Below are 15185 nucleotides of genomic sequence, written 5' to 3'. Positions count from 1 at the left end.
CATCCCTAGAGGAACATAGTCTTTGCCAACTGGTGCCTTCCAGATGTTTTGGACGACCAGATCCATCACAGAAACATAGAATTGAAGAGTGGGAAGGGGACCCCCAAGGGTCATCTAATCCAGTCTCAACTAAATCAGTCTGATAGGTGTTGTAGTCCCAAGCGACAAGGGCTGATGGGGAGTTGTGATCAAGAACATCTGGAGGGCCGCAGCCTGGGGGTGGCTGCTGTAGTGTGTCTTGCATTGAGTGGCTTGCCCAAGGCTCCACCGGGAATTAGTGGCAGGGCTCTCCTCAACCCCTTGTCCCTGGCTTTCTCATTTTGATTTCCAAAGAAGCATTGGTGTGCTGCCTTTATTATCTTAACTAGCTGCAGGTGCTGCTAACTTGGCATGGATCCATTCTGTAGTCGCCATCTTTAATTGGTCCATGGCCTTCCCCCTTGCTTTTGTGTGCTGGGGTGTGTTGCATGTAAAAGGGGCGTTTTTGGATCAAAACCCGGATTGGGCTGTTGACTTGCCCCGCTGCAGGTAGATCCAGTTCTCCACCTGCCACAGGCAAAGCCCTCTTTGCACTCTTCTGACAGAAAACTTAATAGGCCTTTGCTCTAACCCTCTGGCATTGCGCAGAGCACGTAATACTCCCTTATCTTCCTTTTGAACTGGGGGACTCCTTGGAGTGGTTTTGGGCATGAGCTTGCAAGGTGCGCTGGGGTGGTCGACCTGTGATTCAGATTCTTGGAGAATCAGGAGAGAAGTGGCTGAATCCATCTCCCTTTGGGGCCTGGCCTGCGGGGAGGGAGGGTGGTGGGACACGCCTTGTTCGTTCCTGCAGTTGCTCCCCCCTTCCCTTCTCTCCCCCTCTACCATGCACACGTCTGCGCTTTTGAGTCTGGAATGGTGCAGGTAAGTCATACCTGGAGGCCCTGAGAGGAGAGAAGTGGAAGGCCTGGTAATTAAACAGCAGCTGGGCACCATCAAAGCATTGCTGGTGGAGCTGCTCCCCACCCCTGCTTTAGGGACCCGCACCCTGCACTGAGGCATGTGACCCATTTGAGGAGCAACACTGAAAGCCCATGTAGGTTTCCTGCTTGTTTTGGCACCCAGGTCCACATCTGCGCTCCTTACTCCCAAGGCCGGTAGCAGAATTAGAAACTCAAGATATATAAGCTAATTGCCAAATGGCACCTTAAATCTAAGTTACGGTATCCACAACGGATTGTCTAGTCACCTTTTTTAAACAATGAAACAACAACAAATTTCATTTCTATACCGCTTTATATTTTAAGGGGGGAGGAATCTCAAAGCGGTTTACAACACATTAAAACATCAAACAATGCAGAAACAAATAGCAACAAGACATCTGCACAAATTAGCTGCCTTGTGCGGCGAATGAGAAATCCTCACCTTTGGCTAAAGGAATGCAGCTTTTTGCATTTCCTTTTTTAAAAAACCTGCCTCTGTGCAGCTGGTTTTTAGAACAAGTCCCCCTTTTTGCGTTGATAAATTTGGTTTAAATAGGTTACAGGGTTGGTGACCAAAAATGGAGTAGCTTAGGTTGGCCAGCATCCTGTGACATCATTTGGGATATGTGTGAGGGAGTCTTTCCTAGACCAGCTACTGGTGGGGGGTGGGCTGTTTGGCTTGCGTGGAATGGAGGTGGCAGAGCCCTCCTGTTTGGCCTGCTTGCTTCCTCTTCCGAAGACTTTACTAGCTCAAGCCAGAATTAATGTCTCTCCCCCCCCCCCCCCGGCAAATGGCACATATTTGGACTGTGAAGAGCTGACAGAAGTACTTGTGATGGCCCCAGGGTGGTGAGATTGCCAACAAACTGGGATGAGGTAGAAGGAGAACAGGCTTCTCCCCCAAGACACTGGAGGGATGTGGATAAGATAATAAACAGAGCACACAAGAAGGCCGCCTCAGATCCTCTTGTGTGTAATAAAGGCCAGAGTTCGTAATGACATGCTTGCATCTCGCCTCTGCCTTCCTTGGTCGTAATGGGAGCCTGTATCTCCTCCAGGATGCAAGGGCCAGCCAGGTGTTTTCCAGGACACTCCTGAGGGAGGCTGCAGGTGGAGGCAGCAACCCCCATCTGTTGATTGTCCCCAGCGTGTAGTATGCAGATATTGACTGGGTGCTATTATTATTATTAATAATAATAATAATTCCCTTCACCCTAAGGTTGCAGGGCAGGTGACAGCTATTAAAACACAACATTAAAAACAGTTTAAGACAACTTACAACCACAGAAAAAAATAAATAAATATGCATCTCAAATGTCAAAAGCCAGGGTAAAGTGATGCATTTGACAGAAGCTGAATAACGAAGGTGCTGGATGCATATCTGTGCAGAGGGAATTCTACACCTTAGGGGCTGACACAGAGAAGGCCCTCTCCTGAGCTGCCACCCCCCTGGGCTTCTGTGGACCCTAACCAGGAGGGCCCCCCTCTGCTGATCGTAACACCCGAGGGGGTCCATAGGGAAGGGGGAGGCCTGAATCTAAGGCTTTAAACACAAACACGAACACCTTAAATAGGGTCCAGAAATTAACCAGAGCAGGTGTTTAAAAACAAGGGTTATATGAGAACTAAACAAAGCCCCAGTTCTGGGCAGTTGAAGTTTCTGGGTCGTCTTCAAGGGCAGTGAAAGATTCATGCATTGCAGGGGGTTGGCCAAGATAGTCCCCGCGGTTCCTTCCAGCTCCACAGTTCTATGATTGTTTTGTGGAGCCCACAACCGTCTCTTATATTTCCTCGTGAGCCTCAAAGCCTCCAGACTTTGAGGACCTCTCACCCTCACCCTGCTGGCTGCAGTGGCTCTCTGAAATCTGAGGCAGAGCAGATCAGAAAAGCTACCTTCTACCAGCTTGGACTGCTTGCTTCGCTGGCCCAGTATTACCCACTCTGGCTGGCAGCAGGGCTTCAGGCCATGCGAGGGGCCTTGCCCCATTCCTGCCACCCTGTGGACCTTTTATCTGGAGGTGCGACTCAGAGGTGCCTCTATTTCTGCTGTTCTGGCCCCTCCCCTGGGAGAGGGAAAGAACCTGATCTGGCAGGTTGGTTTTTTTTTTGGGAAGGCCCCTTTGCCGAGCCGGCTGGGATTCCTCCCAGAGCGCCAGACTTGCCCGGACAAGAGTCCCAAAGCCCTGCGGTGGGCGCGTTTGCCTTGGATGGCTGATTCCTTGCCTTGGCTCCAACCCTGGGCTTGCTCTGAGGCAAGCGATATCTGGAGCAGAACATTAATGCGAGCATAAGTCATGTGAAACGCTCGTCATTTTGCAACATTGGTAATAATCAAGTGGCGCTGTGCATTTTTGTGTATGTGTTGACTTCTGGTTGCCTCAGCCTCCCTTCCCCGGAGCTGTTGAAAATAACTGAGCAAGCACAGTAAGGTCCTTTCTTGTTTGGGGTAAGATGTTCCCGCTTCCAGGAGAAGCTTCTTTGTAACCCAGACAGTCGGATTTAGAAGCCCAGGCCCATTTTAATTCTCCTAATAACCGGGTCTGTCTAATCACGTGATGCTGGTGAGGGCTTTCGGTATCAAGGAAATCTTTTACGTGAAACTGGGATCTGGCTTACACAACTGAGCATTTTTGTGTGTGTATGGAGATGGGGAGACAACATGTTGTTGTGGGGGATGAGAGAAAAGCCTGAATGTATTGAGGAAAATTATGGGGTGTGTGACTCTTTTTTGAATCGGGATCTCTGTGTCCAAAGTTCCTATTTCTGAGACAATGGCTTCTAAAGTAAGAGTTGATGGTTTGGGCTGGGGAGGGGCTGGTTTCTTACTGGGGCGGATGCCTTGAGAGAAGTCCAGTAGCTAGTGGACAGAATGATTTAGTTGAGACTTGTACATTGCAGGGGGTTAGACTAGAATTGGTGGCAGGGAATGGCTGACCACTGTCATTGGGGGGCTGTTGACCCCAATACAGTGCTACCTTGGTTTAAGAACAGCTTAGTTTAGGAACAACTTGGATTAAGAATGCTGCAAACACTGTCATTGGGGGGCTGTTGACCCCAATACAGTGCTACCTTGGTTTAAGAACAGCTTAGTTTATGAACAACTTGGATTAAGAATGCTGCAAACCCGGAAGTAGGGGTTTTGGTTTGTGAGCTTTGCCTTGGAAGCAGAACATGTCTTGCTTCCTGTTCAGTGTAAATTGAGTCCCCTGCTGCTATGGGAAAGCACGCCTTGGTTTAAGAACGCTTTGGTTTAAGAACGGACTTCTGCAACGGATTAAGTTCATAAACCAAGGTACCACTGTAAAGCAAAATTTTCTAACCCCCCTCCAGTGCCTTACACAAAAAGTTAAAGTAGACACAGCACTGGGTGCAAATCTTTCTGTTTAGCAGCACCCTGATGGGAATGCACATTGCCCCCCTCCCCAATATTCAGATCGATAATTTCAGAGGGAAGGAGGGGGAAGCAATGATAAACTCTCCTCAGCTGATCTACACAGATTACCGTATTTTTCGCTCTATAAGACGCACCAGCCCACAAGACGCACCTTGTTTTTGGAGGAGGAAAACAATTTTAAAAATTCTGAATCTCAGAAGCCAGAACAGCAAGAGGGATCGCTGCACAATGAAAGCAGCAATCCCTCTTGCTGTTCTGGCTTCTGGGATAGCTGCGCAGCCTGCATTCACTCCATAAGATGCACACACATTTCCCCTTACTTTTTAGGACGGAAAAAGTGAGTCTTATAGAGCAAAAAATACGGTAATTACGGGGCAGGGCTGTGTGTGCATGTGTGAATGTGAGTTCGTTGCACCTACTGCTGGCATTTGGGCCCCAGAGGGCTGCCCCAAAAAGGTTAGTGGGGTGACTTCCTTCAGATTTCGAGATAAGCCTCTCTTCTCCTTGATCTTGGTGTTTTATCTCTCGGGGATGGGGTTGGAGGGGGAAGGAGGAAGGAAGCGCCTGGATTTATAGTCAATTTAGGTGTGACACAGACCTCCTGGTATATCCAGCTTCTCCTCCCTCCTCAGCACAAACACATTTAAAAAAACGAAAAAAACCCCTGCAGGTGGAATGCTAGCATACCAGGTAGAAGGGTTCTAGCTTGAAGTGCTGCTTTCCTACATGCGGGGTCCTCTTTTCTTTGTCTTTTCTTAGTAAATATGCATTAAGCAGACCAGTCCTTCAGCTACAGATCGTACCATATGCTCTCTCCTGACGTGTCTCGAGGGCTGGGCGTGATGAGCATGGTTAAGCAGTTTCTTCCTCCCTCCTCAGGTGCCCCCTTTTTTTCTTCTAAGACGAGCCCAGCTAGCCAATCAAAATAGAGTCCCTCAAGGTGAAAGTTGACTTTCTGAAGGTGCCCCTCGGCCTGAAGAAGCCCACTCTGAAAGAGGCAGCGGCTGCCTTGGCGGCTGTCCCGGGGCCTGGGAGACCCAAGTCCATCAACGTGGACCGCTACAAGGCGCGGCGCTCTGACAACATGGACAACGAGTCTCAGTATTCCGGGTACTCCTACAAGTCCGGGCATTCCCGCAGCTCCCGGAAGCACAGGTGAGTCTGCCGGCAGGGTGCACCCTTGGGCCTCCCACTTTCAGCCAGGGGGAGCCGTTGGTTTAAACCAGGGTTTCCCAAAATTGGGCCTCCAGTTGTTGTTGGATTACAACTCCCATCATCGCCAGCGAGCAGGACCAGTGGTCAGGGATGATGGAAATTGTAGTCCAAAAACAGCTGGAGACCCAAGTTTGGGAAACCATGGTTTAAATTGTTGCAGTGAGTTCTCAGTGTGGGGCTGCCCTGGGAGACTGCATTAATGTACAAAGCCCTGAGCAACTTGGGTTCAGGGGGATCCCTTGTCTCAGCCCACCTTGTGTCTAGGAAAAGGAACATGAAATACTCTTGCACACAGCTCTGTTCTTCATACACTCTGCCTTAATATTATTATTAAATTCAATTCTAAAACAAGTCATAATAATAAACTCCAAACAAAATTAAAAGTTATAATATAAATTTGTCCATTGCTGCAGTTTTACAAAACAATGACAATAAACTTTAATTATACATTACCGTATTGAATCCACTGCGCACCTCAATTTTCAAAACCTTGAAACCAAGCACCATCAAATCTAATGCACACCCTAGTTTTTGTGAGTGAATTTGACCAAGAAAGGCGCACATTACATTCGAGTAAATAAGAACTGGAAATGTTTGATGAGCAAACATGACAATAGGGCTGGGCAGTATATTGATATATTGTCCAAAACTGGTTTGAAGCTCGTATAGTGACAATCGGTTTTATAGTTTTTGACCTGGCAATATATTGCGAAACATGGTGTGTTTGCATGTGTGAGCTCAGTGGACTAAGGGCCTGATTCTGCTTAAGGCACCTTCCTGCGTGTCCAACAGATACAGAACTGTGGGGCTGTGTCTGTAGGCAACTGCGAACACAAGATGGAGGACTTGGTGGGCTGTAGCTGCCCTGAGGTGCTGAGCAGGACAGTGTCCTATTTCCTTCCATGGTTCTCAGTGTGCATCTCTTCCTCCCCTCTGCCCATTGCAGAGATCGACGGGAGCGGCACCGTTCCAAGAGTCGAGATGGGAGTCGAGGGGACAAGTCGGTGACCATCCAGGCCCCTGGGGAGCCCCTGCTGGACAACGAGTCAACTCGAGGCGATGAAAGGGTGAGTGGCATGTGGCCGAGTAAAGAGGAACGCCCCCCCTGTGAGGGCCAGTGGCCGCCACCTCCTGCCTGCCGTTTCCTGCCTGGCTTTTCCCAACCAGCTAACACCCAAACAGCGAGTGATTTATTCTGAGGTTGGGCTGGGCAAATGTTCCAGGGAACTTCCATGTGCTTTGTTCGGTAATGGAGAGAAGCAGCGGCAGGCAAACCTGCACGTCAGTCTGGATAGCTCAGTTGGTTAGAGCATGGTGCTGATAACGCCAAGGCTGCTGGTTCGATCCCTGAATGGGACAGCTGCATATTCCTGCATTGCAGGGAGTCGAGCTAGAATTCTCAGCTAGAATTACAACTCTAAAATTCTTTGGAGCTCTGTATTTGGCGAGTCTCATAATTGGATACAGGTTTCCTGCCCAACGTGACTTGCAGACAGGGAAATTCTATGTGCCATGCTGCTGGTGGATCCTATAAACAATTGGAAATGTTCTTTATGTAGTCAGTCATTTATTTATTTATTATGGCAGTTGGATATGGGCCATATTCTTGTGCTTATAAACTGAAAGATAAGGGAAGGGGAAATGTTGGGGAAGACTTAGAGGAGGGAGATCAGTTGACAGTGCCAGGATGAGGAGTTGCCCCCCCCCCCCCAATTTGCCACCCACTGATGAGGGCAGTGCATTGGGGCCACCGTTCTAGTTTAGCCCTAGTATCAATAAGATACTTTCATCATGCTCCGACTGAAGTTAAAAGCACCTGTTAGCAAGCAATGTATCAAAATGCCCTTGGCAATAGGCTTATCGGGGATCAAAAATATTAGGACAGAGGTGCACATGAAACACTTAATACAGAGATAGTCCCATCTGGCCCAGCCAAAATGATCAAGGGGCCGGAGCGATGCTCCTAAGAAGCAAGGTTTTGCAGCATCTGGAACTTTAGAGGAAATGTGAGTAAGGGGTGACACGAAAGAACTTTATGAAATTATGAGCGGCAGGCAGAAAATGCATAGAGAAAAGTTTTTCTCTTTCTCTCATAATACTAGAACTCTGGGACATCCCATGGAGTGGAATGTTGGAAGGTTCAAGGCAGACGGAAGAAAGACCTTCACGTGGTGCACAAACTATTCAACTCGCTCTCACGGGAGGCAGGGTGGCTTTAAAAAGAGGGATGGACAAATCTGTGGATGTTAAGGCTATCAACGGCTTCTGGCCACGATGGCTCTGCTCTGTTTGCCTCCATGGTCAGAGGCAGCAAATGCTTCTGAATCCCAGTTGCTGGAAAACTGCAGGCGTGAAGAGTTGCTCTTTGTGCTCAGGTCCCACTTGCAGGTTTCCCATTCAGGCATCTGGTTGGTCCCTGTGAGAACAGGATGATGGACTAGATGAGTTATTGACCTGATCCTGCAGGGTCTTACAGGCGTGTGACTAGACAAGGGAGGAGCAGCACCCGTCTGCTGAAGTACACATGAAGAAGCTTTAAGGCAGAGTCAGTCCACCTGGCCTGTTCCTCTCTGCCATTACTGGCACCTATTTGTAGCAGAGGAAAGCCGTGCTCAGGACCCCAAGACTTGACCCTTCTTGGTGCAAGAAGGTGTCCTACCATGAGATGTCTGCCTGCTCCCTCACCTGCCCCTGCTTGGCCCTTTTCCTTCTTTTGCAGGACGACAACTGGGGAGAGACCACCACGGTGGTGACGGGCACGTCTGAGCACAGCATCTCCCACGATGACATCACGCGCATCACCAAGGACATGGAGGACAGCGCCCACCTGGACTGCTCCCGCCACCTGGGCGTCTCGCTGGGTGGGGCCCTGGCCCTCCTTTCCTTCCTCACGCCCTTGGCCTTCATGCTGCTGCCCCAGCTGCTGTGGGGGGAGCGGCTGGAGCCGTGTGGGACGCCTTGCGAGGGGCTCTTCATCTCGGTGGCCTTCAAGCTCCTCATCCTCCTGCTGGGCAGCTGGGCCCTCTTCTTCCGCCGCCCCAAGGCCTTCTTCCCGCGGATCTTCGTCTTCCGCGCTCTCCTCATGGTGCTCGTCTTCCTCCTGGTCGTCTCCTACTGGCTCTTCTACGGCGTCCGGATCTTGGACTCTCACGACACCAACTACCAGGGCATTGTCCAGTATGCCGTCTCCCTGGTGGACGCCCTTCTCTTTGTCCACTACCTGGCCGTAGTTCTCCTCGAGCTGCGGCAGCTCCAGCCCCATTTCACCCTCAAGGTTGTCCGCTCCACCGACGGGGCGAGCCGGTTTTATAACGTCGGCCACCTCAGGTGAGGAAGGGCTGCAGTGGAGGGTGCACAGTTGGCGGTACAGCTTGTTCTGATCATGATGATGATGATGACAACAACCTGCCCTTTGCCAGCACGTCCTAGGACGGGTTACAACAATTTAAATATTTTTTTAAAAGGTTCAGACACGTTACATTCACAAGAGTAGAGTGCAGCATGAAAACACACATCTTGGGGTGCTGAAGGCCAGGATTGATTTGTTTGATTGACTTCAGTAAGATTTTTTTTTAAAAAATACATCTCCCATCTGACAGGTAAACAGCTATTTGTTGTTGACATCCCCTTTCCAGGGGAGTTCTTAATGGCTGATGTTTTATTGTGCTTTACATACTTTGTTCGGAGCCGCCCAGAGCAGCTCTGGGGCAACCCAGCCAGATGGGTGGCATATAAATAATGAAATCATTGCTATTGTTGTATTATTAAAATGAATGAAATAAGTAACAGGCTGCGGGCACTGGAGACTCCATTAATCAACCAGTCAATCAACTATGCTTTCCTTCATCTGAGGACCCCCTTTTCTTTCTCTGCCTCCTTGCAGCATCCAGCGAGTTGCTGTGTGGATCCTGGAGAACTACTACCACGACTTCCCGGTCTACAACCCGGCCCTCCTCAACCTCCCAAAGTCCGTTCTCTCCAAGAAGATGTCTGGCTTCAAGGTGTATTCCCTTGGCGAGGGTGAGCGATCCTGGCTCTCTGAATCATAAAATCGTAGACTTGGAAAGGGACCCTGAGGCTCATCTAGTCCGGTGTTTCCCAACGTTGTGTCTTCAGCTGTTTTTGGACTACAACTCCCATCATCTTTAACTAGCAAGACCAGTGGTCAGGGATGATGGGAATTGTAGTCTGAAAACAGCTGGAGAATCAAGTTTGGGAAACACTGAGCTTTCCCAGATGGGGGATTGAATCTGCCACCTGGGCATCATCAGCACCGTGCTCTAACCAGCTGAGCTAGGTGTACATGTGAAGCAGTCTTGCAAATTGTCAGACAGTTGACCCACTCAGCCTGTCAACCTCTTTCCTAGGGCTCTAACCTGTTTCCTTTGGTCTTCTGAATGGGAGGGCTGGGGTTTGAACCCAGCATCATAGGAGCCAACTCCTAGGTGCTGAGGTCCCTCTTCTCTCTCTCTCTCTCTCTCTCTCTCTCTCTCTCTCTCTCTCACTCACACACACACACACACACACACACACGTTGATGGACATTGCCATTCAAATGGTGTGTGTGCATCATGTCATGTCATTTACAGTGGTACCTCGGGTTAAGTACTTAATTCGTTCTGGAGGTCCGTACTTAACCTGAAACTGTTCTTAACCTGAAGCACCACTTTAGCTAAAGGGGCCTCCTGCTGCTGCCACGCCGCTGTTCTCATCCTGAAGCAAAGTTCTTAACTGAATTATGTGAGGTGGGGGTTACCTGTCATGGCTCCCCCCAAAGAATCCTGGGAGCTGTAGTTTATTAAGATTTCTGAGAGTTATTAGGAGCCACCCCCCACCCCATTACTCTCCCAGAGTAATATTTCCCAAAGTTTCCTGGAAAAAGAAGATTGATTGTTAAGCCTCCTAACAAACTCTCAGCGCTCTATGTGTGATTGCAAAAGGTGGTGGCCAGAATTTCAAGCCTTCTTGATTCCCTTCTCTGTTCCCGTCCTCCAGAAAACACAACCAACAACTCAACAAGCCAGTCGCGGGCTGTCATTGCTGCAGCGGCACGACGGAGGGACAACAGCCACAATGAGTATTACTACGAGGAGGCTGAGCATGAGCGCAGGGTGCGCAAGAGACGCGCAAGGTATGCACAAAAGGGGGTGGCTGTGTGTTCCTGTTCGTCCCACAGCAGAGAAGAAACTGAGCTTGGCTTGCCAAGTCCTTACAGTTGACATTATGCACTGTAAACTCCTCGAGGCAGAGTTGTGAAATTTATGGAAATTCTGGGAAATCGTGCAGTGCTGACTTCCCTAGCGAACCTAAACTTGTTTCATCGGTTTAACAACTTAAAATGCATTCGTTTTATACAGTAATGGCTCGTGAAATTGTGTTGTTTTTGCACATTTATGAAATTCACACTGCAACCTTTCCTTCCTTCTGCAAACATTCTGATACCTTTTGCTCCTTTTCCTTCCTTCCCTCCACTCCCTCCTCTCCCCTCGCTGTGGCTTTGAGAGGTGAGCATGCGATGGGTTCTGCAGTCCATGGCTTACTATATCACAGGACCCCTCTTGTCCCGACAGGCTGGTGGTGGCTGTGGAGGAGGCCTTCACTCATATCAAACGGCTCCAGGAGGAGGACCAGAAAAACCCGCGGGAGATCATGGACCCGCGAGAGGCGGCGCAGGCCATCTTTGCCTCCATGGCCCGGGCCATGCAGAAGTACCTGAGGACCACGAAGCAGCAGCCGTACCACACGATGGAGAGCATCCTGCAGCACCTGGAGTTCTGCATCACACACGACATGACGCCTAAGGTAGCAAAGGGAGATCAGAGGGCCAGCCGAGATAAATGGCTGTCCTGTTAATGTTACATAGGATTCTTCTACAGAAACTGCATCATCATCCCACTAAATTATATGTGGGGCAGACCTACTGAAATTAATGGGCCCAAGAGAGTCATGCCCATTAATTTTAATGGCCCTTGATTAGGACTAATAATGGTGTGCAACCTAGAATATTTGGGTGTGGGTATGTGTCCGAGAGGGACGCGGGTGACATTGTGGGCTAAACCACAGAGCCTAGGACTTGCCGATCAGAAGGTTGGCGGTTCGAATCCTGTGACGGGGTGAGCTCCCGTTGCTCTGTCCCATCTTGCCAATGTAGCAGTTCGAAAGCACATCAAAGTGCAAGTAGATAAATAGATACCACTCCAGTGGGAAGGTAAACGGCGTTTCCGTGCGCTGCTCTGGTTCACCAGAAGCGGCTTAGTCATGCTGGCCACATGACCCGGAAGCTGTACCCTGGCTCCCTTGGCCAATAAAGCGAGATGAGCGCCGCAACCCCAGAGTCAGTCACCACCGGACCTAATGGTCAGGGGTCTCTTTACCTTTACCTATGTGTCTAAGAGTCACTGTTGTTGCTATGCCATTTTGGCATAGTTAAGTAGAGCTCTTCTGGATCATAACAAGGCTTGGACCTGGTCCGTTGTCCTGACGGCAGCAGCCCATCCCATAGTTGCATATCCCCATCAGCCAGCCTTCAGAGATAGACTGCCTCTGAACTTGAAGGTTCAAATTTAGCTCTTTAAAAATGGCTTTTCTTCTGTTTAAATAATAACTTCCGGGTTGGCGCCATCGCTGAATGGCGGACTCCCTCCGAGCTCCGGAGGGAGCCTGCTCGGCAGGGGCTGGGTCCTACCGCACCGGCGATGCGGGGACCCTTAAAAACCACGGCCACGGAGGCCGTGGACATGGAGACTCGGCTGGCACCGCTGGCGCCCTCCCGACTCGTGAAGGAGCCTTTTTAAAGGCTACGGATCGGGTGCCGGGGAGAAGCGTGGTGCTTTGAGTCCTTTGCTATCCCTGCCGAGCGAAGCCGCATGCCATCCGGCGGAGAGCGCTGACTTCTTCCATTGAGAATTCGGACTTTCAACAACAACCCGTGAGTAATTTGGAAACCGGGTTTAAAAGGAGAAAAAAAAAAAGAAATTTTTTTTTTGGATTTGATACGAGCGGGGGGGGATCCAAAAAGGAAGTCAGTCCCCCTCCCTACTATAAACCTTCCAAAACAAGGACTGGGAAACCAAGGTCCAAAAAGAATTGTATTGCTGATAAAAACTAAGAATTCCACGATGGGAAATTACAAGAACTGTGCTGGAGGAAGAATTGAGGGAGAAGGAAAACGTAACCCCCCCCCCTGGGAACCGGGGTGATTGAGGAGAGAGCCTGGCGAAAAGCGAAGGAGATTTTGACAGCTGTCAAAGTAGCTGTCAAAGTCGGAAATTCAAAGAGGACTTTAATACGAGGACTTTGCTGGTTAAATTTTGATACAATTAATTACAACCCGTTAAAACTTGGATACAAAATGGCGAAAACATGGATAACAATTGGACTTTTGGACTAGAGAAAACAAAGTTACAATAATCCCCCTAGAGGAGTTTCGGGACATTACAAAGAAGGTCGTAAGTGGAAAAATACCATCGGAATTTTACAGGACTGGTTATCTTCTGGGAAAGCTGCAAAACGGAAACAATATTGTGTCTACAGGGTGTTCAGCTAAAGGAGACAATAGAATTTTCTATTGAAGAAAGGAAGGGACTGAACGCAAGTTTTTGTTCCTGAATAACAATAACCCCTGCAGACTTACTAAATTTCTGAACTAGAACGTTTTAGCAGCGGAACAAGAGGAAACTGGACTACAACTTGGAAAGAACAATAGGGGGAGCGTTATTAAAGATTTGATGCTAAATGGTTTAAAAATAATTCTAAAAATAATTATAAAAAGAAAAAGCTAGCAAGGAGTTGGGGGAAAAATGTGATTTATGGACTTTAAAAATTCCAGGCAGACAACATGGATTGGTGGTCAGGGGGAAACTAAACCGGGGACGGGGGGGGGGGGGGAGAAATAGAATCCAAAGGCTTGTCAACTATTTTCTGAATTGGTTTTCTTTTACTTACTATACTCTCTATTTTTTATTTTCTTATATTTCTATTGTGTCTTTATCATTAAAAAAAAAAAGGGAAATTGTGGAATGGAAAGGGGGTGGGCCCTGGGGAAAGAACTTTTGTTTTGTTAGTAAGGGTATTGATGGGGATTGTACAAAATTAAATTTAAATTCGACTAATGGTTTAAACAAATTAAGTTTTAATTAGAACTGAGAGCTTGTGGAGCCAACAATATGATAGGGGAATATGGTAGGGGTGGGGGAAAGAGGGAGTCCCGGAAAGTGGGTGTATGAAAATAAGGCTTTGAATGTACTTTAATCTTTTCTTTCTGTATTTCTGAAATTCTTAATAAATATTATTTAAAAAAAAAAAAAAAAAAGAGTCACTGTTGTTGCTATGCCATTTTGGCATAGTTAAGTAGAGCTCTTCTGGATCATAACAAGGCTTGGACCTGGTCCGTTGTCCTGACGGCAGCAGCCCATCCCATAGTTGCATATCCCCATCAGCCAGCCTTCAGAGATAGACTGCCTCTGAACTTGAAGGTTCAAATTTAGCTCTTTAAAAATGGCTTTTCTTCTGTTTAAATAATAACACTCAGCAATTTTCCAAAGTGACCTTCAACACTGAGGAAACCCAGACCCTAGCCATTCAGGCTTTAAAGCCCAAGAGCAGAGGCAACCTCCCCCAACTTATGGGGCCTTCAAATGTCTGTTTGGACTCTTATCTCTCATCATCCCTGATCACTGGCTGTTGCTGGCTGGGACAGATAGCTTGGGGAAAGGCTGGGTTTATCTTTTGATTTTTAGTCTTCGTTAATTAATGTAGCCACCTTTTTGAAGTATAACAGAACGGTGGGATATCAATATTTTTAGTCATTCCAGGCTTTTGTGTATGTGTGCGGAACCTGACTTCAGGTGTCTGAGCTATAGAGGAGCCAAAAGCGCTTTGCCCTCATTCAGATGGCCTGCCTAACAGGGGTCTTGTCATGGGGCCAAGTCTCAGTGAGGGCTGTAGCTTCCTGCTTGCCCTAGCACTACCACCATTCAAATATATGGTAAAGGATCAATAAACAGGTTCCCAAATGCTTGTTTGGTCTATAAGTCTGAAAGTGCTAAAGATACCTGCTCCAGAGACTGTTGGGTTAAAACAAAAACAAAAACACACCAATGGCGCCCCCTAGCAGCGTGAAGCATGTTTGCAAGTACTGTTAAAGTTGGCCTATGCTGCTGCTTGGTGACTCTCCCCAGCTTTTATAGCCTGCAAACAAGAGCTAAGTTCTTTCAAGCAGGATTTTAGTTTTTGCCATGTGTTAGGCAGTGCAGTTGAATTGGAGTTGGAGGGTGGGGGTTACATATTTCAACTTCAAGTAATGCTTCATTCATTGGATATTGGATTGTAGGATATTGCTCTTACATTCAGAGCCAGATTACAGATTCCTTGACATGATAGAAGTCTTATTAATGACATGATGGAAGTTTGCAAAATTATGCAGGGCATATAAAGAGAGGACAGAGGAAACATATTTCTCCCCTCTCTTGCAACACATGTGGACCCTCAGTGAAGCTGAAGATAGTAGTAATAATAATAATTTTATTATTTATACCCTGCTCATATGGCTGGGTTTCCCCAGCCGCTCTGGGCAGCTTCCAGCACATGTAAAACGTCAAATGTTTTAAAAGTAC

General features: G+C 48.1%; 1 protein-coding gene across 3 annotated transcripts in view; it reads left to right on the top strand.

Annotated features, from left to right (window-relative positions):
- VANGL2 (VANGL planar cell polarity protein 2) overlaps positions 1-15185 on the top strand; it is a 44799-nt gene that overhangs the window by 24731 nt on the left and 4883 nt on the right. For 2 of the 3 annotated variants that reach the window (XM_083717378.1, XM_083717379.1), the window contains exons 3-8: positions 5236-5511; positions 6518-6638; positions 8291-8898; positions 9455-9591; positions 10567-10702; positions 11142-11373. In XM_083717378.1, coding sequence (XP_083573504.1) covers positions 5441-5511; positions 6518-6638; positions 8291-8898; positions 9455-9591; positions 10567-10702; positions 11142-11373 — 1305 coding nt within the window. In that variant the 5' untranslated portion in view covers positions 5236-5440. Of the gene's footprint in view, positions 1-2469; positions 3287-5235; positions 5512-6517; positions 6639-8290; positions 8899-9454; positions 9592-10566; positions 10703-11141; positions 11374-15185 lie in introns of those variants that run through there. The other variant, XM_083717380.1, reaches the window with a different exon arrangement.

This window comes from Podarcis gaigeae, assembly GCF_964106915.1.
Source record: "Podarcis gaigeae genome assembly, chromosome: 16".
Lineage (NCBI taxonomy): Eukaryota > Metazoa > Chordata > Lepidosauria > Squamata > Lacertidae > Podarcis > Podarcis gaigeae.
This window is presented reverse-complemented; position numbering and strand designations above follow the sequence as displayed.